This window comes from Pezoporus wallicus, unplaced genomic scaffold, assembly GCF_028554395.1.
Source record: "Pezoporus wallicus isolate ANWC-B61680 ecotype Strahan unplaced genomic scaffold, APGP_CSIRO_Pwel_v1 contig_747, whole genome shotgun sequence".
Taxonomy (NCBI): Eukaryota; Metazoa; Chordata; class Aves; order Psittaciformes; family Psittacidae; genus Pezoporus; species Pezoporus wallicus.
This window is the reverse complement of record NW_026638457.1, coordinates 2,478,464-2,502,136: the sequence shown is the minus strand read 5'-3', so window position 1 is coordinate 2,502,136 and position 23,673 is coordinate 2,478,464. Positions and strand designations below refer to the sequence as shown.

Here is a 23,673-nt window from a genome sequence, read left to right as displayed (position 1 = left end):
GAAAATAAATTTGCAAAGGGTTCAGGTCTGGGTTCTTCCCGTTAGATGTTAAATAAAATTACCTCCAGAGACTATCTCCATTGAAAACTCCATCATGGAGCAAGCTGAGCCCTGGAACCTTCGGGGTGGGTAAGACCAATTTAAGTGAGGTAGATACAGTGGAAGACAAGTGAGCGGCCTTGTCTGCAGTCCCAATTGGGACCTTGGTGGGAGTGGACTGGTACTGAATTTAGACAACAGCGGTTTTCCACTGGCAGAGGGCAGTTTGAGACTGAACATAAGGAAGCAGTTCTTCACTATGCAGGTGGTGAGAGACTGGCACAGGCTGCCCGAAGAAGCTGTGGCTGCCCCATCCCCAGCAGTGTCCAAGGCCAGGTCGGGCAGGCCTTTGAGCAACCTGGTGTAGTGGAAGGTGTCCCAGCCCGTGGCAGGGGGTTGGAACAGGAAGGTCCCGAAACGGCTCGAGTCTGTATGAAGCGGGCATGGCGCGGGAAAGCCCTGGCAGGCCGCGCGGCGCTCCGGTGTGTGCACCCTGTGTGCGTGGTGCCCTCGCTCCCACCACCGCAGCGGGCGGCAGCGCTCCGGGGACCCGACCGCCTCAGCGGGGCCTGCCGGGGCAGGCGGAACCCGCGCGCAGGGGAACGGTTCCCCGTGCCGCGTGTTGCCGGCCGGCGGCGGCGGGCGCGGGGCGGTGGCGGCGGCCGCCTCCTTCCTGCTGCCGGCGCGGGGGCGGCGGCGCTGGCGCGGCGGGGCCGGGGCATCGCGGGCCCGGGCGCCTCCTCCCGCTCCTGAGCTCCGCTCCCCATGGCCGGGAACTTCTGGCAGAGCTCGCACTAGTGGGTGCCGCGGCCGCGGGGGCGGGCGGGGGGGCTGCGGGCCGCCGCCACGCCTTGTCCATTCATTGCCGGGCCGGGGGCGCGGGGCAGGACGCTGCCGGAGGCCCAGCGGGGGTGAGGGGCGCGGCGCAGCAGTGGGCCGCGGGTCCCGGCGGCGGCGGGGCCTGCTCGGCGCGGAGCCCTGCCGGCAGCCCGGCTGCAGTGGTTGCGGCTTCAAAGTCGGGGCTCTCCCGGGCCGTGCCCGGGTCTCGGGCGGCCGAGGCAGGCAGCCGCGGCCCCTGCGGTGGGGTATATTTTCTCTCGGTGGCGGGACACCCAGGCCGGTCTGCGTTAAACCGCCTCGTGGTGAGCGCGTTGAGGTTTAAATGGGTGCCTGTGAAGTACTAAATATAACGTAAAGCTTGCTGGTGAGCGTCAGTGTAAGGTCTGTAAAGCCAGTTTAGTTTGCTGTAGGTAAAGGCTAATAATCCTGGTCCTTGCTAGACAGTGCTTTTTCGTGTCTGTAAAAACCTGTAGAGAATGGTGGCGTGAGAGGATTGTATGTTAAAGGTCACTAGCCCTTCAAACCTGAGCCTCAGTCTGTAGTCCGTTTATACAGTAAAAGGTGTAATCTTGACAAAGAGTTGCTGACATTATTTTACCTCCCTTTAGTTTGCAATGGATTTTGGATAAACAAGACCTATTGAAGGAACGCCAGAAAGACTTGAAATTTCTGACTGAAGAAGAATATTGGAAGCTACAGATATTTTTTACTAATGGTAAAACTGTTTTATTTCTGCTATAAAATGTGTTGTCTGCCACATCTAAATGCAAGTTTGAATTGCCTAGAGAATGTAATGTTTTCATTGTGATGCTATATATGCTTTCACAACCTGTTTTGACAAAAAACTAGAATATCAGTAACATTGGCATTTGTTTGTGGTATTAACACAATTCAGGAGAACCTACAGGCAAGCTAGCTGCACATATAATGTTTTAATGTGTCACAGGACAAATCCAATTTGTACACTTAGTACATTTTCTTATTTTCAAGAGGTTCTTAACCAAAGAGGAGAAGCAAGGAGAACCTGCTAAGCTAGTATAGGAAGGGCGTAATACTCAGACTGGGCTTTTGGTGGGCCATTAAGATGTGGTGTTTTGTCCCATTTGCGCAGTCCTGTTGAAGAGCAAAGCTTTGAAACTTGTTGCTAGTGCTCAGTTATGTTCTTTGAAACCTGCACCACAGCCTGTGTCTTGCCTTGTGACTCATTCATTCCCTAGCACCGAGCGGCTCTCATGTTGTCTATAAGTTTCCAAGAGCTGTTGGCAGGCAGCCTGTTCTCCCACAGTGTCTGGGGCTTGCCTATGAAGTTATCTAAGTCTTAACTTGGTCCTGCAAAGTATTTAACCATATGAACCATCGTGCTAGAGCATTTCAGATTACAGAGGCAATTAAACTCTTTTCTGTGCAATAGTTCAGTGTTAAAAAAAAACCAAACCACTCCCTAAGCAAGGATATTGCAAAGGAGCAGTTTATTTATAGACAGCTGTTTAAATGTTTTTTTCACAGCAGTCTTTTAAAGTAGAGAATGCTATCTAGCTGGACTGGAGACAGAGAAGTGACTTTCCCAAGGCTGCTGAAAGATGTTATGTCAGTGCTGGAATGGTATCTATGAAAGATACTTGTCCCAGCTTCTCTCTTAGCATAGCTATTTTTGTAATAATTGTGTATGATACAAATCTGATTCCTGTGGATACATCTGTGTTATCACTTACACAGCACCAGGAAATCAAGCTAGTAATGATTTACCTATTCGATTAATTCCTGAAATTCCTTGAGTTTAAAACAAAGTGTCATAGCTTCATAATGCAAAAAGAGAAGATGGAGTACTGGTATTTCTAAAACTGTATTTCTGTGCTAATTTTCACTAACAATTTGAATTACAAAATAGGCTTTTAAAAATGTTTCACTTCAGTATTTTTCTTGAGTAAGCAGAATTTTATAAGGTAGACAAGTTGGTTTCAGTTTGCGGTTCTCAGGCTTCTTTTTCTTGGCACTCCTTGCCTCCCCTGAAGGTACAGTGTGCGACCTGCAGCAGCTGGAGAACAGCTCTGCCAGCATCTCCTTTGTGTGTGTATGAACACAACCTGCCATGGAGGAGAGTTGTGCTAGGCTTTTACCCCTTCGGTAGCCAAGTGAGCCACTGTCACAGGGAGGATGGACAGGGGCTGCTGTGCACTGGTGACACCTCAGCCAGAGCTTGCCTTCTTCATGCCCTTGATATGCGTTGTATTATCAACACCTGCCTCTGAACAGGACCCTGCTTTGGGTTCATAGAGCCTCCCCCTCTTCTCTCCTACTTTTTGCATTACCTAAGTAAGGATATGAGTCTTGGGCATGGCTTGTCACATTCAGAGTGTGTCTGCCCAAGACATGGTTGTTCCCTAAAGCAACCAAAAAATTGCATGGAGAGAGGCAATTTCCTGTTCCTTCTCTTTGGAAAACAAGTACAGTAGATCACCAACTGATTGTATGGCCATGCACAACTATTCAGAATGTTAATACTCGAAAGAAAACTGTCATATTCTGAAATCGTTCAAAAAGGGAAACTGACGTTGATGTCTTTCTTTGGATCACCAAGTCTTAGTAGAGTTTTTGGTTGAAAAGCACATTAATTGACTTCCCTTACTGATTTAGGGCAGAAGCTGTAATGGTTGTGTTACAGCCTTCTCAAGATACTCAGATTTTAAATAATTTTTATTAACCCCCCACTGAAACCACTTATATTGTAAACAGAAGGGAATAAGTAATCCAGTAGTTTCTTTTAAAATAATTTAAAAATTAATTACAAGTATTGGACTTTTTCCCAGCATATACAAGCTTCCATTTCATTAAGTCTCTCTAGGCTCTTGTCCATTTTTTTCCCTAAACCAGACTTGATTTTTCTCTGACAGCAGATGGCTTAACTGTTCCTGAAAATCCCATGGGAGTAAGAAACATATTTGGAGAATTCTGTTTATCTGCATATTTGATTTTTTTCCTGATGCTCTAGTAGCAGGGCAGCTTTGTAGCCCCATGGTTTAATCAAAGGAAAAAATCCTTTCAAACCTCCCAAGGTATGCGGATAAATATTTTAATATTTGTAGAGATACTGCATACCAGGCTTAAGCTCCTTTCTGGCAGTATTGCTTGTCCTACTGTCCCTGGCCAGCTAGGCTCAATTTGGCATTCTTCTGTTTAGGAAAGCAGTGATGTGACACGGACAGGGACTTAATGTTGCTTTGGGTAATTGTAGTGGGTATCAAATTACTTACCTTTTCCTGTGGGGGGGGAAAAAGTCATCCATGCTGTTCAGGGTGGTTTTCTCCTTTATCTCCTACCTTCCACCCTTTTCTAGCCAACAATGCCTTTGATATTTGCGTGTTTTAAAATGCTGTGATGCTCATTAGAAGTGAGAGTAGGGTGTAGCCTGACTGTTCCCAAGGGATATGGGATAAGAGCATAGGGAAAAAAAATCTGGACTTGGGTGCTTAAGTAGTGACTGAGAAACATAGCCAAGCCTTGCGCAGACTAATGGCCGCAAAAAAGTATGGGAAAAATAACAGGTAATAACCTTGTGTTTCACTGTGCCATTCTCTATATCCAACCACTGCACTTAATCTCAGTTTGATGCATCTAATTTGCTTGGCACTTTTCCTTTGCGTGGGAGGCCAAACAAGAGCTACCTGCACAGATGACACCAGGGTTGTTTCTCGGCCAACTGGCAGAGGACCACTGTGATGGAGCAGCTGACTGCTTCCTCTGGTCTCCCACCCCCTCTCCCTGGACTAAATATGTCATTTTTTTAACACCTGCTGTCTCTGCCAAATTTAATGACCATGTTTGTGTTGGCAGCTTTAGTTGTTTGAAAAAAAGCCCAAAATAGAACCCAAAACATCATTTTGCACAGCACTGAAAAGCCATAGACTTATATTTTAAGTGTTTGATCTTGTTTTGCTCTAAAATAGAATACTCAAGCTTTACCCCTCTGAGATTTGTGTTGTCATCTTCTTAAAGATCATACCCACTTTGTACACAATGAAGTTACTTTTCCCTTTTCAAAGGTGTCCACAAGCTTCAGGATGCAGTGCTGCTTCTTCAGCTGCAGGTCTGTAGGTTTGCAGGAACGCGTTATTTCACCAGAACTACGTATCTGTACTGGGGGAGAAGACTGCAGCTGCTCCTTAGCATCCCCAGAGCTAGTCATATGTTGGATCCTGTGCTATTTGGTGTCAAGTTGTTGTAAAAACTCAACTCAAGCTTCTGTTCATTTTTTTTTTTTTTAAGTTATCCAGGCTTTAGGTGAACATCTTAAATTAAGACAACAAGTTATTGCCACTGCTACAGTCTACTTCAAGAGATTCTATGCCAGGTAGGACTGTTTACTATGATGGTACAAGAATAAAACATTTGCTAGGCACATTTTGGTAGCCCTTTTAATATGCAGTTCTGTATTAAAACCAGTGCCACTTTTGTTTTCTGGATGGTATAAAACTTTTATGCTAATAAAGTTAACTTAAGCTTTGCTTTTTCAAAAGGAAGTGTGGTGCTCTTAATAGATTAATCGTTCTACGTGTATGAAACAACATATTATAATTTTGTTATAACATTTCAGATATTCCCTAAAAAGTATAGATCCAGTATTAATGGCTCCTACGTGTGTGTTTTTGGCATCCAAAGTAGAGGTATGAAGTATTACGATTTTTTAATGTAAATTATGTGATGTATGAGAGAGAGAAAACGTTTAGAACTTGTAAATTTTTCTTCATGCTTTGGGGTTTGAAACCTTCTCTCTTTTTTTTGTATAGATTTCTATAGCATTTGAGAAAAGGAGATGGAGAAGGTCTTCAAACATGTTATTTAATATTTGATCTTTCAGTTTTGTCTGAACTACTAACCCTGAAGGACCTCTGAAAATTGGAAGGAGTATTTTAAATGGCTGTTTCACTGTGATACAGTGTTTACATATTTACATACTCAAATATCTCAAATTGTGAAGTGTCTCCTTTCTGGTGTGTTTTTCCTTATTTATGTTTACTCGGACTTTAAAACCTAATTTGAAATTTTTTCCTGATGACCCTTTTCCCTTTCATATATTTTCCCTACATATAGTCAGGGATTCTCAGAGTTTACCACACTTTCATTACTTGAATTAAAAGTGTATTGTAGCTCATATGTCATCTTTGAGAAACTATTGTAAGGAACTGATCCATTAGTGTTGAGAAGGCTCCATGCCTCTACCATTAGAAGTCCAATTTGAATGTGGCCAAGAGTTAGCATCAGCTGGGCACTGCTCTTAATCCTTTGTAATGCAGGAAATTTTTCAGCTGTTTGAGAAGTGTCTACTTAATGGGAAAAAAAAAATAAAAACCACAGTGGCCAATCTGTGATATGTCAATGCAAATGAATTTTACAGGAGGAACTGAAATACCTAGTGATGGTAGAAGCAGTCCTGCTAAGCCAGTGTCTGCATGTGGTGCTGTTGTCTGTACAAATACTGTTATACCTTTCAGTGTTTGGAAGAGAAAGTGTATTGGAGAGAGTATTTTAAGCCTTTAAGAAGGTGCAGACATAGAGTGTATACATATACATGTACCTTATATTTTAGAACAAATACCAGAAGTCTGTGCAGCCCTCCCTATGCTAAAGTTTCTGCAGCTTTAGAGGGCAGCTTCAGTAGTAATGTTTCAGCTATACACTTCTCTGGAAGAACAGCATATACAGAAAATTTTCAGCTTGCTGACTGTCTCAGCAGAGGAGCTAAGGCTTCATGGAAACATAATAGGGAAGGTAGTTAAAGATAGGTTCCTAAAGGTAGTTTTTCCTCCCAAGTGGGGTAAGGAAAACCAATATACTTTCTTGAAGCCCTCTTGTCTATTTTGTATGTGGAGTGTTAGCAACCTGAGCTTTTGTGGCTTTAGTTCCTTTCATAAATATTTACTATTCCTCACAACTCAAACAACAAAGTAACTAACTGATGAAAAAATCTCTTTACCTAAGAGTTTACCCTCTTCACCTTAAAAAGAAAAAGGGGTGTGTGGGGGGAATTAACTGCATAATAGAAGCCCAGTTTAGTAAGAAGCTATTATTTTAATTTGATAACAGTGTGAGTATATAGTGTTTCAGGTGGTTCACGTCATTTATCATTCTTTTTCTTCAGGAATTTGGTGTTGTTTCAAATACAAGGTTGATTTCTGCTGCTACTTCTGTATGTAAGTATCAGTGATTTCCATTACACTGTGGTTAGGTACGTCTGTAGGGAGATCTGACATTTTCTTTGTGGGTTTTTATGTTTGCTTGCTGTTAAAAGGTGTCTTACCATGTCATGGTGGGGCTTGTGTGTTGACTTCTAGGATCCAGTTAAAGCCATTTAGAATAAATAACTTCTGTTTCTAAATATAGATCAGACAGGTCCTTTCTGTGTTAGTTTGATTCTGATTGGAACTTATGCCAAACATAAATAAAACCAAAGTAATAAAATTAAACTATTGAGGTTTATAAACAGTCTCAAATAGTAAACTGAATTCTGAACTACTCAAAAGGTAGAATTGGAAACTTAGGGCTTTATTTGTCTTATTAAAGATATGGCTTCATGGAAGTACCTCTTTTCAGAATTATTGGAAGGCTGTATACCTCCTTGGTTTTTTTGAATCCTTTTTCCCAGCACCCCTCATTATAAAGTTAGTCTTTGCACATGGTATTTATAAAAGTACATTTTACAACCTATATATTGTTCACAAATTAAATGCAATAAAATCACACAGTAGTTAATTCTCTGTCTTTCCCACTCGCCTTGTATTTCCCAGTTCCTGTAACTTGCATCTTATCCATCAAGGTCTTAAAATGATGGCTTCCTTAACAGAATATTATAATTTGACCCAGAAGGTCCAGCTGCTCTCAGTAGACGATTTCTGGCTGTGCTCTTCAAAATATAGGTCAGTGACTTTGAAATCCCTCTTAGCCATTGAGGGGACAGGTGACTGGCTGTATCTGTAGCCTCCACATGTAGTAAGTATATCAGTCCATGGGGCTGGCCATATGACAGTTCCACCACCAGGGATTGAAACGCATCTTCAGTGCCAGCATAACCAAGACCAGTACTGGATTTAGCAGTAAGAGTTGCTGTTTTTTACATCAGTAGCAATTCAAAGCACAGATCTATGTGGCAGTTTTGATGAATCAATGAGAAAGACGGATTTTGGTAAATATGCAGTAGCTGATTTTACTTGGACATCTGGTCCTGAGCTGTGCTGTTTCTGAAAATCCTAAGTGTCAGAATCCCATAGCAGATTTTCCCCCCCGTTATTCCTTCAGACCTAGAACTTCTGCCTGCCCTGAAATGCTCTATTTCATGGAAGTGGAGACCATGATGTCATTTAAAATCTTGCATGCTGGAGGATCAAGCCTGTGTAAAAAAAACACCATGTGAAAATCTCATTTGGATTTAGTGTTGGAACCGAGATCCTGATGGGATCACCAGATTCAGAGTGACATCAGTAGGTCAATAGCTCTGTGAATGATAACTCATGGAAAGTTAAGTGTCCATAAGCTAGTTGTTGTTGGTTGACCAGATCATTTAATAATGCCCAAAGCAGCAGACAAGTGGCTGAGTACCTGTGCAAATTTAGGTTTCAGGTGTATTTCTCTTTCCGTTTGAGGATCTTGAATCTTATAACTTAACTTTTCTCCTTCAAATAAAAACCTTTTGTATTGCAAGTAGTTGTGCTGCCAAATGGATGTGAAGGGCTATATACACATGAACTAACAGAAAGGAAAACAAATAAAAGGGTTAATTACATAATATTTAACATACTGATTTTTCTTTACTGTAGTGAAAACTAGGTTTTCGTATGCCTTTCCGAAGGAGTTTCCTTATAGGATGAACCATGTAAGTATTTTGTTCAAAACACAGTTTGATCAAATAAATTAAAAGACAAATAATTGCAGCAGGAAATCTTATCTTTTAAATTCTAAGAAAGAAATATTTTCGTACTCATATGTCAGGTTGCTTGTAATGAGTTTTGGATAGACTTTTGCCGAAGTTGCCTTTAAAAGTAATAAATCTCATATAACCTTTCCTTAAATTGTTTACAGGAATGCTATAATATATATATATTACTGAAATAGTAATGCAGTATGATGATAAGAGGGATTTTTTTGAGCTCTTTTTTGAATGTTCTTGTTTACAAATACATTGCTGCAGGGAAAGTAAATAGCCCTTGCACCTAGCATGCTTCCAAGCTTGGACAAAGGAGGAATTGGCTTACAGAAAACAGTTTTGGTTTTGCCTGTAAAATGTAATGGCTTTTGAAAAATAAATTTATTTATGACTTAAAATTTAGGTTTATCAGTGGTTTTCAAGGCATTCTTGGCCACAATGTTAAGAATTTTCATCATTTTTCTTGAAACCAGTTTTGACCTGTGCTGGAGTATCGTGAAGGTTAAACCAGACCTAATTATGTTTAGATCAACTGTGACAAATACTGCTTTTCTGTTGGTTGGCTTTTCACCCAGTCTAGAAAGCCAAATGATACATCAAGAATATAAAATATCTAAGTCTTCGCAGTAAAACTGCGCTGCTATTTTGGAGATAAAGGCATATGGAAATATATTTGGGAGTATCGCTTTCCTATAGCCAAAGCAGTCTTTTCTTTGGTACTACTAATACGTCACTGTCTCTATGGAAAATAAGAGCTGATTTAATTACTACAATTGGACTGAACATTTAATGTGAAATTAAATCTGAAAATACTTTAAAAGGCCATTTGGCATGTTAGTGGTCTGGTGAAGAGGCTTTAATTCTACAAAAGGATTTCTCTATTGCTTGTTAATTGTTAATGCACTGGGAACAATTCGTTGCTGCCAAGTGTTGGAACAAATTAGACAGGTACTGCGAATTAGGTAGTCTCTCCTAGTAAAGTTGATCCAGAATGCTTAAATGCATTGTTATTAGGACTGGAGTTAAGTTACAATGGTGGTAAGGAAATTGCTAATGGTAATTTGATTTTTATTTGGTTTTGTAGCTTCAGATGAAATGCATTCAGAATTGCTGGAAATGTGTGTTGAAATTCTGTGGTAGTTAATTCTTTCTACTCTCTGAAACATGCTGCTGTTTAACTGTGATTTTACTTCTTTGCAGATACTAGAATGTGAATTCTATCTCTTAGAATTAATGGTAAGTGGTGTTTTTTGTTTTTTGTTTTTTTTACTGTTGCCTTGGTTTACTTTTTACTGATGAATATTTTGAATTTTGTGTTGCTATGAAATATGCATTATGCTGTCTTCTTCCACGCCCCCCTCCAGTTTTAGAATGATGTCCATGCAGGTCTAGCATTTACATTTTCAGCAGAATATCATAATTACTGTGCTGTCGTCTAAGCTGAGTGAGGGCATTCTCACTTCCTTGTGTTGAAGCTGGACTTAAAGAGGGCATATTGCAGGAGAGTGGGGCCAGGAGGATCACCTTTGGCTTTGCATCCCAGTGGTTAGGGCACTGTTGTGATGGGTAAAATCAAAGTTCTGTTTCCAGAACTGTTTCTTTTTTTAAAAGAAAGGTAATTGTATATAAGTCCTGCTGCAGAGACAAGGATGTCAGTGTCCTTAATTCCCCAGATGAATGGACTGTCAAGAGCATGAAGAATTGTATTCTTTCTATGCCTTTTTCTTCTTGCCTGGAAGAACCCGGAGCTATGTTTTCTGCGTTTTCTAGGGCAGCTGAAAGCATGCAGCCCAGGCTTCTTAGGGGGCTTCGGTAAAGTGGTGCTCAGTTTCTGTCTATAGGCACCAAGCTTGCTCTACTAGAGTAATTCTGCCCAAGTGCAAGTGCAGAGAAGAGGAGAGAGAAGCCAGGGAGGAGTCTAGCAAGAAAGGCAGCAACCAGGAAAGGGTATGTTTTGGGAACAGGACACAGAGGAAGCTGTATCAAAAGTTTTTGTTTGTGCCTAGAGTTGTTATAACCCCTTTATAGATAACCTTTAGATTTAGTGCTAGATACCTCTGCAGTATGGCAGTAACTCTTGAGTTTTGAATACATGAGTTTTATACAAATAACTGTGTTTACAAGAAGTAGGATTTTGGGAATTAGCTTAGTTTTTCAGTATGCTATCTAATATATAGTATGTGTAATAACTGTTTCACTTCAGTGTTCAGCACATGTAACTTAACGTGGCTTTTCCCTATAGTACTCCTTCAGTATATAGTTGGCTGCTTTCTGCAAGAGGGTTATTCTTTCTTGTTTACATCAACCTGGGCCCGAAAAGAAGGGATTTGAGAGCAGTGGATTTTTTTTTTCTTTCCTTTCTTTCTTTCCAAACCAGTGTCAATTATTTTGGCATGCTTTCCATGTATGGTATTTAGTGACAGACTGTTTTCTGGCAGTGTTTTGTGTTTCCAAGTGGGAATTACGGGTTTGTAAGCAAATGAGGTTTCAGTGTGCTGCAGATGTGGCTTTCTCTGTCTCTTAGGGGAAAGATGTTGATGGACTGGCAACCATGCTATGTAATGGTATTCTAGAGAGAGCTCTGCCCTCATTAGAGCAGGGTTAGGTGTCAGAATGCTACTTAAAAAAAAAAATCAGTAATTGACTTGTAAACTAGATGGTTTTAATATGAACTGACAACATGTTCTGCATTGTAACCTAACTTTTCATCCCGTTGACATTTTTCCTAGGACTGCTGTTTGATAGTATATCATCCTTATAGACCTTTGCTCCAATATGTACAAGATATGGGCCAAGAAGACATGCTGCTACCTCTTGCATGGTAATGAAGAGAGTGATTAACAATAGTGCTTCCTTGCAGCAAGAAAGCAAGTATTTAACAGTTATATTTCAAAGGTGGTTAAGCAAAAGCAGGCTTAGCCATATTTGAATATGAAGGGTGCCCTAGTTAACCTGTGCAGGATATGTCCCTGACTTAGCTTATTCTGTCTTTAGCTCTGAAATGATTTTATGTCACTGTGGTCTAATTTTTTTTTTTAGACTAGATCTAATAGCAGTTTTTTACACTACAGAATGGTGACTATGAGTAGAGGTAATCTTTTTCTATCAAAGTGGGCTTTCTGCTGTATCTTGTAATAGAAGGTAGAAGCAGTATATAGGGGTTTTCAGCTGTGTTAGCAGAACTCTCAGTCTTGAACTATTTCTCAAGTACAGAAAGAAAGTACCACTTTTACGCTTGCTCTCATTTATTTGTAAAACATGGATAATTATTTTACAGTGAATGTCAGCACCCTCTGCAGAAAGACATTTATGGTACTTCCGAATAGACTTCTGCTGTGACTACAAGGAAGAAAGTGAAAGGCTTTAGATTTTTTACAAGGGAAGAGGTCTCTTCCCTTGCTGTTTTGCCCTTCAGCCTCACAGCTTCTACCATTTGAGGAACTGGCAAAATATGTATAAACTGACAGCAGTTTTTGAAATCATATAGTCTAAAGGTGAATAGGACAATACTTACGAGTTCTTTCTTGCACAGGAGGATAGTGAATGACACATATAGAACTGATCTTTGTCTGCTGTACCCTCCTTTCATGATAGCTCTAGGTAAGTAACAGAAGTAATGTCTCTTGCCGTGTTTAAATGGATATATTCCATGTGCTGTTTATGAAACATAGAATGTTTTTAACTGTATAAAGAGTGGATCTTTATTCAGTATCCGTGTCACCTGATCTTTGCAGCTTGCCTACATGTGGCCTGTGTTGTCCAGCAGAAGGATGCAAGGCAATGGTTTGCTGAGCTGTCTGTTGATATGGAAAAGGTAATTCGTGCCACCTGTTGTGGACTGACCAGAAATGGTAGTCATGGTTATAAAACTACTGTCTTACATGTCTGCGGTACTGATTTTGAACTTCATTCAGTGATCATATGTTAGGTACTGTTGAAATTAGGTGTATCTGAGAGGGAGAGACAATGTCAGATCATTTGGTTATCAGCCTGCACTGAAAGTCAGGACAGAACTGTTGTAAGTATTGCCATTTTTCAGATGGAAATATAAACCCCATATCCTTTGCATTTTTTTTTCCAGAAAAATGAATTCCCTGTGTTTTTCATCATCCAAGATTGCCAGCATGAGTTTGACATTTAAATTCTAGTGCATGTGATTTTCTGATTCACCTTTCAGCACTGTGCCTGCATACTGTTCTGATTTTCTCCCTATAACTGTGCCTAGAATAGCAGCGTAAAACGTGCTTAACACTTTCAGGATGACCAGGACCATGACGTCAGTCAGTGTTAAATAGAGGAATGCCAAGATTATTCAGTTGAGTTCCTGCTATTGCAAAATCTGTGTCAAATAATCCCCTTCTTAAATTTATCAGGTTCCAAGGCACAGTTGTTCTCATACCAGTAATGTTGTTCATCTTCACTAGTTCCTTTCAGTTTTTAGGTTGATTTATTTAATCTTTGTTTAGCTCCAGCAAGCAAGCTGGAGCTTGCTTAGCACTCATGCTTCATATCACGCTGTTTCACTTGGCACGTATTTTTCAGTCTTCCTTTTTTGAAACTGTCTGGAATTAAATGGGGTATTACGGATGAAACACACCATTGCCCTCTGTGCCCTCAGTATTGCCCTTTAGCCCACTGATGGTATCCTGGCATTGTATTTTTATTCCAGGATTTGTCTTCAAATTTAAGCACAGTGTGGATGCTGAGCTGCATCAGGCACTCTGTGAATTATGCTGTCATGCATGTAAAAGCAGGGTGACAATAAACTGGCAGCAGAGGAGAACCAGCCTACATTTGACAGATAAGGTTACCATAAGCTTGGTACTGAACATGTTTGAATGTTTACATGTCATGGTTGCCAGTGATACAATCTAAGGATGATTTTTTTAACACTAACACCATGGACCTTTTAGTCAACTGTGACTTTTGTGTCAAGGATATATAATCTAAGTCCATGTATTAAAAAGAAGATTTTTTTTATGAGAAACGTAACATGACCCAGCTTCAGTGTGCGCTTGCAGCCCAGAAAGCCAACCGTATCCTGGGCTGCATCAAAAGGAGTGTGACCAGCACATTGAAGGAGGTGATCCTGCCCCTCTGCTCTCGTGAGAACTCACCTGGAGTATTGTGTGCAGTTCTGGTGTCCTCAACATAAAAAGGACATGGAACTGTTGGAACAAGTCCAGAGGAGGGCCACGAGGATGATCAGGGGACTGGAGCACCTCCCGTATGAAGACAGGCTGAGGAAGTTGGCGCTGTTCAGCGTGGAGGAGAGAAGGCTGCGTGGAGACCTCCTAGCAGCCTTCCAGTGTCTGAAGGGGGCCTATAGGGATGCTGGGGAGGGACTCTTCATTAGAGACTGTAGTGACAGGACAAGGGGTAATGGGTTAAAACTTAAACAGGAGAAGTTTAGATTGGATATAAGTAGGAAATTCTTTCCTGTTAGGGTGGTGAGGCACTGGAATGGGTTGCCCAGGGAAGTTGTGAATGCTCCATCCCTGGCGGTGTTCAAGTCCAGGTTGGACAGAGCCTTGGGTGGCATGGTTTAGTGTGAGGTGTCCCTTCCCATGGCAGGGGGGTTGAAACGAGATGATCTTAAGGTCCTTTCCAACCCTAACTATTCTACGATTCTATGAAAGAAGTCAACTTTATTGAATTAGGGAATAATTCATCAAATTACAAACTGAACATTGTCCAGCTTTTATATAAAATATTGCATTAGAAATTTAATAGGAAATAAAGGCAGTTGAGGTTCAGTAGATAGAAAATGTCCACACTGGTAGAGAATGCTTGCAGTTCCAGAAATGGAATATGAAATTCCAACTATTCTTATTATATGTATATAAGTGTAAAATAATAAGAATATTCTAAGAATAAGAAGAATTCAGACACTCCTGGACTCTTTATTTCTTGGAAGGACAGAATTAAGACCAATGTCTTGCGGTTTTGGGCTTTTTATTTTTCATGTGCTGTGCCTGTGATGTGTATAGAACATTTCTAGCCATCAGTTATTATATTAGTAATCCATTGTCATCTAGCTGCAGTCATGCTGCCAGGTGTCTGCATTTTCCCTGTAGCACAGTTGTAAGCTGTGGCAGTAGTTGCAAATAAGTAAAAAGCTGTTTAGCTTGCAGGGGAGAAGTGGTATATACAGTTGAATGGGAGGGAAAGTATTGTGTTCAGGCTTCCTTTCAAAATTAAATCAAAACCTAATTATAAAAATGGTTGATTGCGAGCCCAGATTAAATGAGACATCTCTGTTTATAATATGAAAATCGTGCTGCTTTATTTCAGTTCAGGGCATGTTTAATTAATTGCACACTTAAACTGACTATGGCAAAGATAAAATCATTATTGTGTCTGACCTTAGGATCTCTTTTCTTTCTAATCAGATTTTAGAAATAATCAGGGTTATTTTGAAGCTGTATGAGCAGTGGAAGAACTTTGATGAGAGGAAAGAGATGGCTACTATTCTTAGTAAAATGCCTAAACCAAAACCACCTCCAAACAGGTACTGTACTTCCTTAATATGCCTTTCACATGGAAAAACTGGAATATTCAGAATGAGTTTATATTTAGTTTGAGGTATAGTGTTATGTTTTTATGGTGCAGACCTTTGTATTATAAACTGCCAGTCTAATTGTTCAGGAAATAGTGAGAAGCAGAATACATTGTTTTATGGAGAGCATTAATGTGATTAGAATATAATCAATACAGCTTAGGAATGTAAAGAATGGCAGTGTGAGGCTCCATGCTGGGCCAGATCTGTTGGAACTAGGCCTGCTTGATGTCATATTTAATTACTGTGATTAAATATCACTGCTTAAATATCCGTACATGCCGATTCCTGTGCACATGCTTGTGTAATGTGAACTTTGACATGCTGACTTCAGAACTGGATTCAGCAGGCAGCTGCATGGGGATATATTGATGTTATTCTTCAAATAAATAGACTGAAGTTATTTATGCATGTGGAGAATAACCTTTGCATTTTTAATGAAACTGAGCCGAATATCTTAATCTATGTGTGTATATGTTGGAAGTATTTTCCTTCAAAAGGTTTTTACTACTTTCAAAATACTTAGAAAAAAAAAACCAAACCAAAAATGTAATATGATGCATCTTTTTGAAAACATGTTTTTGTTTTTTTTTTCTTCCAAACAGTGAAGGAGAACAGGGTCCAAATGGTAGCCAGAACTCTAGCTATAGCCAATCTTAAGACATTCCAAAGAATTTCTTTATGGACCACTTTGACTCAAGACACCCTGGGATCTTTCCTGTGTTCATGAAATGGACAGAAGGTTTTAGTAACATCTTTGACAAAGAACTTGAAGAATAAATAGCTTGTTTGTGTCAAGCATTTTGAAAGCTTTTTCTCTAAAACTGCATCATTTTCTCTGACGCTGGAGCAGATGTACTAAGATTTTTCAGTGTAAGGAATCAAACATTAAACCAAGCTGCAAAACGTTAACACCATCCACTCAAAACAAGTAGGTCCTTATTTGGTTTGTTTGCTTTGAGGAAATTGTAACTTGCCGTGGAAGGGAACTATTTTTAAAGCGACAGTAACATGAAGCCTAAGTGTAACTGTGTAATGACTTGTGTTGTCTTCGTTTTGTTTGTGACTGAAGGAAGATAGTGCCCTGTATGTTAAATTTATTCATTACCCTGAGTTCTGCTGTTTTTTTAAAACAATAAATGTGGATTTAGTAACAACACAGCTATCCTTCAGAAACAAAGCCAGCAAAGAATATTGTTACAGTTTTAATGAAAGCTGCAGGAAGGAAATTCAGTTCCTTTTTTTTCTATTAGCAGAAAGCTGTTTTACTCAGTAGATGTACTTGGAGGGTGTTTTTGCCATGAAGCACAGTAGCCCAGCTGACCAGAGAAGTGCAATATATATAGTGATTCTGCAGTTTTCTTAAACATTTCAAGTGTTACAAATTAAAAAACCCAACATACTATGACTTCTTCTTTTCTGCAAGTAAGTGTTCTGTGTAGTACAATTGGAATAGTTCACAATCAAGTACCAATCTGGATATGATTACCATTTTTTATGGATTTTGTTTTGTACAAGAGATAAACACTGTTAGTCTGCCTTCACTGTTAGTGTGAATTTGTGTGGTTCAGTAGAGTTTATTTAAGAAGTTCAGGCTTTCGGTGAGCTTCGTACTGGCTAATTGTGATGTTAGGAGCAACTTTTTAGAATAACTGAAATGGGATTCCTTGGTTAACTATGTGCTGGAGAAAACAAGATTCCTTCAAGCAGAAGGCCGTATCCTGTGTTCCTTACTCAGGCAGTTATCCCACTGAAGTCAGGAATTGGCCTAAATCAAATTTCTTGATTTTTGGGTAACCTTGTTTCTAATTGAGTTCTGTACAACTTCATTTTGAGTAATAATACCAAAAATATCAAAACTGAATGATAGAGTGCAGTCACGTGGTTCTCCTTTTTTATTTATTTTTTTTTTTCCCTGAAACAACACATATCAGTGGTCTGAAATCCTGGAGGGAAATTCTTAAAAACTCTTGCTCTGTGATGCATCTTGGTTCCACAAACCATCCCCTGAAAAAAACCTCAACAGTTTTTGTGAGTAACTGTCTGTCTTTGTAATTGGCTGGTCATTCAGCGAAATATAACTGAAGTGTGGTTGTATGTAGCTCCTTTGGCTACTAGCATTCATTTCTGTTCAGGTCATTTTTGTAAAACATTAGGCAAACAAGCCCAAACATCTTGGTCTTTGCTACTTTTGTTGTCATTTGATCCGTATCTTTTATAGACACTTGATTGATGAAGTGGAATTTGGCTATTTGCCTCTGTTTCTTGAAGTCTAAAATGTGCTATTTGTAATGTGGACTGGGGGAGTAGAAATAAATCAATGCAACTTGACTGCTGTGTGGAGTTCTTTAACAGGAACTGTTCTTTAGGTAAACATCAGTCTTCTCACAGTACCACATAATCTGCTGAGAGCAAATGTTTTGAAATCAGGGATTTCACACCATTAATTAAGAATTATGTCTGGAGTGACTAAAAGTTTTCTTGCTGCTCAGGAACCTTTGTGGACATAAGTTCACACCTTAATTAGCTGTGTGACCTAAACCTCAGAGCTGAAAGTTCAGCCACTTCGTGATGATAAATAGAAGTAATTTCTCTACTGGGGAGGTTAGGATAGTTTTACCAGCTGTGATTCCAGTGTAAACAGTGAAGGGATATGAAGTGCAGTCAAAAGAACTACCAGCGATGATGGATAATTATGTAAATTGGAACAACAGGAGATTGGAGATGATGTGAATTCAGCAGCTTTGCTACCAACCGGACAGAAAAAAACCCTACCTTTACCATGCTTCATTCAGAGGAGAGAAATGTGTAAAAATAAGGTGTATCTTTAAAAGAGAAGTAGCTGAAAATCTGAGATACATGGTTACAGGTGATAGTGGAGTCTCAAAGCAAACACAGGCCATCTGTGCCAAAGACCTGAGGAAAAATCTAAATGGAAGCAAACTGAACTGGATCAGACAAGTTAACTCAAAAACCATAGTTTGAAAAGCAAGTTAAATATATCTGTATATCCATATAAGGAAGATACATAGACAGAAAGGATCATTGACTTTGACAAGATACAAGTAATTTGAGAAACGCGTTCCAAAAAACTACCAAGATTAATAAAAACTATATCTAACACAACTAATAAAAATTATGAAAATAAGTGATACAGAGTGGCTTTCCTATTAAAAAATCCACAACTCTTCAGCTCAGAAGAGATAGCTGAGCTCTAGAAAAATCTTTAGATAAGACTGATGACAACTGTTCATCACTTCTGACAGAAGAAATGGGAGCATGCAATGAAAACAATATGTGACAAGCTGAGAAGCAACAAAGGGAAACTTTTCACAGCACCTTGTTACACCCAGTGCCACCTGCTGTGAATGCCAGGCGTTTGTATTGATAATTTACAAATACCCAAATATACCAGGACATGCAAAGCCTGAAGGAAGTATCAGAGCACTAGAAGTAGTAAATGAGAATAATCTGGGGATTGTATCACTGCACACTTACCCTGTTTTATGTTTTCCTTAGATATTTAGCACTGGTTGCTGCCAAACAGAAAATAATGGGCTATACAGATCTTGGTGTGACCCAATATAACTGTTGTTCATTCTTTGAGGTTATGTAGTGCTAAGTATTCCCAACAAATTTTAACATAAACTACAAAAAGAAGCATTGGCCACTTAGATTAAATTCTGACCAAGTGTAGTTGATGAGATCTCCTTGCTTTGTTCATTTGCACACTGAAGTCAGGTGTCTCAATCAATATAGCTAGGCATGCTTAATTACACATTTAGATAAACATTTTCCGTGTGACCTTAGTGATCTAGAGCAAAAGGCATCATTAGTCCTGGTGAGTCCTGGCACAACACAGCCAACAGTGAGCTTTGGCTGTCCCTTTGACTATGTGCCCACAGCACTGGTGGAACTGACAGTCTAAGTCATGGTAAACAGGCAAAATCATAGGATTTAGCTAAATCCAACAAAACTGTTGGCATCTGTTACTCCTCCTGATGCAGTCTGAAAAAGACCTTTCCAGAGTAAGATAGTGCAGAGTAACTGACCACAAGGTAACATCCTTACTCATCCTGGCATTTTAATTTCATCTTACTCCTATTAATTTATCAGTTAAACTAAAGCATTTATTTTGGAAATTGGTCTAAATTCTGGTTCTTAAGTTGTTTGGTTTTTTTTTAATGGATTGAAAATAAAGTGTAGCAATAAGACCACTAAAAAGACAATGGTATTTTGAAAAAAAATGCACTCATTATTACGACAGCTACATTACATGGTTTTTAATTATTACTGGAGAGAACAGAAATCCCTGTAAGATACATTGTCCAGCAACACAGCTAACACAGCTGGCTGGGCCAGCTACAGTTGTCTAGAAACAAATGACTGCAGAGACTGCTGGATCTACTAGAAATAAAATTCTATTAAGATTAGTTACTTTTTCTTCTCTGTTCTCTAAACTTGAGAAGGTTTATTTTTTAGGTCCTCTTCTCACCATGCAGACTGCACTGTCAGAATGGAAGAGCCATAGGATAAGTGCACTGTGCCTGCAATACTGGTTAGAGCAGGACCAGAAATTTGAATTCCTTCTTCCAGACGTCCTGCAGAGTCCTGAATTTCTGTGCTAGGACTTCAATTTTCTAGAGCTCAAAGCAACTCACCTTTGCTAGTTCTCCTGAAATGCTAACAGAATTGAAAATAACAACCAAGCAAACAAAAAAATCCTTACAATGATGACTATGCGTATTTACAGGTGGGGATGCACCGGGTTGGTTTGTTTTTCAAAGTTGAAGACATGCAAATTAACGTACATAAAAGAAGAAAGGGGGTTTAGTAACTTCCTTGGATTCCTTACATTTTCCAGCCTAAAATTATTACTTCTCTTTAATAATAACTTCAAGTACAGTCAAGTTCTCACTTGATACTGAGCTGCTGAGAGAAGCTGTCGACTGAACACTACAGCATTTTGTGCTCAGAAACAGATCTGCATATAAAAATTAATACACTTCTAAATAAGGAATCAACATTTTGAACAGCAAATATTCTAGCATCAGGTCAGTTTCCGTTTGTGTTTTCTGATCAGTAGTGCTGTTTTGGCCTTACAATTGTGTAAATATAAACCTAAACATTTGTACTCTTTATGTACTCCTTGATAACAACTATTTTAGAACTCCAGCTACACATGAAGTATAATAAATCCATGCTTAGGAAAGTTACCCCAATTCCATGAGAATATCTGCAGTTTAGCTACTCTAAACAAACCACCAAACAGAGTTACTTGGGGAAGGCTAAATTTATTTATTCTATCATCATTAGTTTAAACAGCCATAAACTACCTCATACAAAAATCTTAGTAAAGTTCTTAAGTTTTCTTTACATACGTTCACCAAAAAACATAGCTCAAAGTAAAGGTTGAACAAATTCAATGTTCTTTGTTCATGTCACAGTCTTTAAATATAATTTAAACCAAGCAACCAACATGCATGGCTATCTGAAGTTGAGTGTCCATTTACGCAAGAAAAGAAGAGTGTGCTGTATTCTGGGAGTGGAATACACGTAGCTTGAATGCCAAAACCTACAAACCATCCTGAAGCCTTGATGAAGTAAGGGCTGGGCGAGTTACCTTCATTTTGTCTCTGGAGGTTCATGTTTTATCCAGTCCTCAAAGCCACCCGCATATTGCTGAACTCTGAAAATATACAAAAGATACAATGTTAAGGAGTCTTCTTGAGAAAAGTATCTAAGAGGACATGGCAAAAAAAAATCCAACCCCAAACCAAAACTAATCAGAGAAAAAAACAAAACAAAACCTGACCTGACAGAAATTCTCTGCAATCAAATACACTGGTACCTAGCTCCAATGAGACAGATCAACATTCCTTATACTCTAATGCTGCCTGCTGCCATGCAGTGTGTTCTATAATGCTTTTTTTCCAGTTGGCACAATGCTAGACATCAAACATCAAGCAAGCAGCAGCAGACAGGTCAATGGAACAGCTTGCCACTTCATTTTTTAAAAAGAACAGGCTCAATGCAGTGGGAGATTTACACGCTGCTATGTTGAATACTTCAGATGTCATCAAACACAGAACACTGATCTTTACTTCCTTGCAAACCTACATGATCTACAGATCCAACAGAAGTGTCTGCACAAAACCAACTCTTCCAATTAGGCAGCATGAAAAACAGGTAATGCAGGATATCTGCACTTACTAAAACAATGAACAATGTATCTACAAAATAAGAACATGGTTATGTATTTTTTACTAGCCTTAGCAAGGATATTCCAGTTCATAAACTGCAGCACAGTGAAAACATGAGCAAACCAACAGTTTTTAAAATTTTATCTGAAGTCTTCAGCGAGCCACCTTCTGGCACAGGCTTAACAGTTCTGCCAACCAAACATTGTTTTTGCTTTCACTCCCTATCAATCTCATTCTCTTTTTAGCCATTGCCTTCATGGCAATGTATCCTGGCAAACAATCCCATGCTTTATTGAAAGTGAACATGTACTCTGTCAACAGTGAACTCTACAGGTAAAACTGCAATTTACCAAATGGTGTGGTTTCAGAAATTTAGATCATACTTCTATCAAACCGAGCAATTCTCCACCTTTCCAATCATCCTGCACCTCAAGGCTAGTGCTTATGAAGCTGTATAACAAATCATCTTAGTGAGAGAGTCGTCACTGGCAGCATGGTCTTGCAGGAGACTGCACCACCCGTGGCACATGCCAAGGGGGTTTCACAAGGTGACACACTTCACTTTCCTGGAATGCCCAACAGTGTCTTTCAAGCAGAAGCAAGAGGCTGTGTCTAACTCAAACATCAGTAGTTTTGTTTATACTCCCCATTTAAAGTTTTACCCTTGCCCACAAGAAGCTGAGTGGGCAAGGGTAAACATTCTGCTTGATGGGGGAAGGCCACGCTAATCCCATCCTTACAGAAGCCATACCTGTTGAAACCCAAAGACATGGCAAACCCAAGTGCTTGTTTACTTCTGGTTCCTGCCAAACAGGAGAAAACCACAGGGTCCGACTTGGATGGCATCTTTTGATTGTACCGCTCCTTGAACTCCGTTGGGTCCATTTGTAGAGCTTCCACTAATTCACCCACTGGGAAACACAGGAAAGAAAAGCCTCCTTTATTCTCCATCCACGGGCAAGCTTACACTGTAAGGTTCTAATTCCTCTGGAGGAAAAATTTAGCCTCACAACATACTAGCAACTGTCTAGCATAGCTCCCCTTTGCTCAGTCACCACCACCTTGATCAACAAGCAAAGGGGAACACCCAACATCCCCACAGCAATGTCAGTAACTTACACCGTACGTTGACAACACCCAATGTCTCCATGTAGCAGTGCTAGTAACTCACGCGGTATGTTGATAGACGCCGGGATTTTCCCAGATCTATCGATCTCCCATCTCTCCCGCACGTCTATGTGGAGAACGCTGGTCTTCTTCAAGTCCTTGAGCTGTTGGTAGGACAGGCTCGGCGCTCCTCCGGCGCAGAGCCTACGGCTGGTGGCACCCGCCGCCCCGGGACCTGGTGGAGAAGCGCAGCCCGTCAGACCACCGCAGGCGCCCGCTCCCCCGGGCTCTCGAGGAAGGAAGCCCATCGCCCCGTGTGTTTAACATCTTTACAAGGGGCTCCCCAGCCGGCCGCCTCGGGAGAGGACCAGCCACCGCTCCGCTCCCTGCCTCACCGAGCGCTGCCACCGGCCACCAGCCACTGCTCGCCGCTCGTACGCCCCGCGCTGCCCCCCACCAACCCCTCAGCCCCATCTGCCCGCCTCCCAACATGGCGGCCGCTGGGCCGCCCCGCCAGCGGGGAGGAGACGGCCAACCAGGCGGCACCGCCTTCACCTCAGAGGCGGGGACTCGGAGACCTTCCGACGCTGGGACGTTCGGGAGCTCAAAACAGCTAGTTTGGCGGGTTTTTTTTTTGTGTTGTTTTTTTTTTTTTTCCCCTTTTCCCCTTCTTTCCTTTTTTTCCTTTTTCCTTCTTCTTGTGGATCTCTCAGATTTATGACAATTTATGACTCGCAGTTGATAAAATAATTGCATGCTCGCATCTGATAAATTTACACCTTGGCATACAATCGCCAGTCGTGCTGGGCTACATCCAAACCAGCATGGCCAAAGGAGGTGATCCTGCCCCGTAGAGGGCAAATCTGCTTTGGTCATTACCCATGCAGCTCTAGAGTCCTCAGTACAGGAAAGACATGGATCAGTTGGTCCTGAGGAGGGCCACAAAAATGGTGACAGGAAGGGAGTACCTCACCTATGAGGAATGGTTTAGACAGCTGGGCTTGTTCAGC

At 40.5% G+C, this 23,673-nt stretch overlaps 2 protein-coding genes across 2 annotated transcripts; one reads left to right on the top strand and one right to left on the bottom strand.

Moving 5' to 3' along the window:
* Positions 1–692: 692 nt before the first annotated feature.
* Positions 693–17,684, top strand: CCNC (cyclin C). The gene is made up of 12 exons (XM_057410850.1): positions 693–836; positions 1,488–1,594; positions 5,143–5,227; positions 5,471–5,540; positions 7,016–7,067; positions 8,688–8,743; positions 9,995–10,030; positions 11,524–11,615; positions 12,327–12,394; positions 12,529–12,608; positions 15,187–15,305; positions 15,959–17,684. Exons 1-12 carry the CDS (start codon positions 805–807, stop codon positions 16,011–16,013), a joined length of 852 nt encoding a protein of 283 aa, XP_057266833.1. The 5' UTR covers positions 693–804; the 3' UTR covers positions 16,014–17,684.
* Positions 17,685–20,627: 2,943 nt separating this feature from the next.
* Positions 20,628–23,105, bottom strand: TSTD3 (thiosulfate sulfurtransferase like domain containing 3). Its single transcript, XM_057410851.1, has 3 exons — positions 22,728–23,105; positions 22,308–22,467; positions 20,628–21,042 (listed from the first exon to the last, which is right to left on the bottom strand). Exons 1-3 carry the CDS (start codon positions 22,969–22,971, stop codon positions 20,979–20,981), a joined length of 468 nt encoding a protein of 155 aa, XP_057266834.1. The 5' UTR covers positions 22,972–23,105; the 3' UTR covers positions 20,628–20,978.
* Positions 23,106–23,673: the final 568 nt, after the last annotated feature.

Coding starts and splice junctions, on each gene's coding strand:
- CCNC (XM_057410850.1), top strand. CDS start 805: ATGGCCGGGAACTTCTGGCAGAGCTCGCACTA. Junction 837..1,487: donor TTCTGGCAGAGCTCGCACTA/GTGGGTGCCGCG, acceptor ACCTCCCTTTAG/TTTGCAATGGATTTTGGATA. Junction 1,595..5,142: donor ACAGATATTTTTTACTAATG/GTAAAACTGTTT, acceptor TTTTTTTTTAAG/TTATCCAGGCTTTAGGTGAA.
- TSTD3 (XM_057410851.1), bottom strand. CDS start 22,971: ATGGGCTTCCTTCCTCGAGAGCCCGGGGGAGCGGGCGCCTGCGGTGGT. Junction 22,468..22,727: donor GGCGTCTATCAACATACCGC/GTGAGTTACTAG, acceptor TGTGTTTCCCAG/TGGGTGAATTAGTGGAAGCT. Junction 21,043..22,307: donor ATGTCTTTGGGTTTCAACAG/GTATGGCTTCTG, acceptor GTATATTTTCAG/AGTTCAGCAATATGCGGGTG.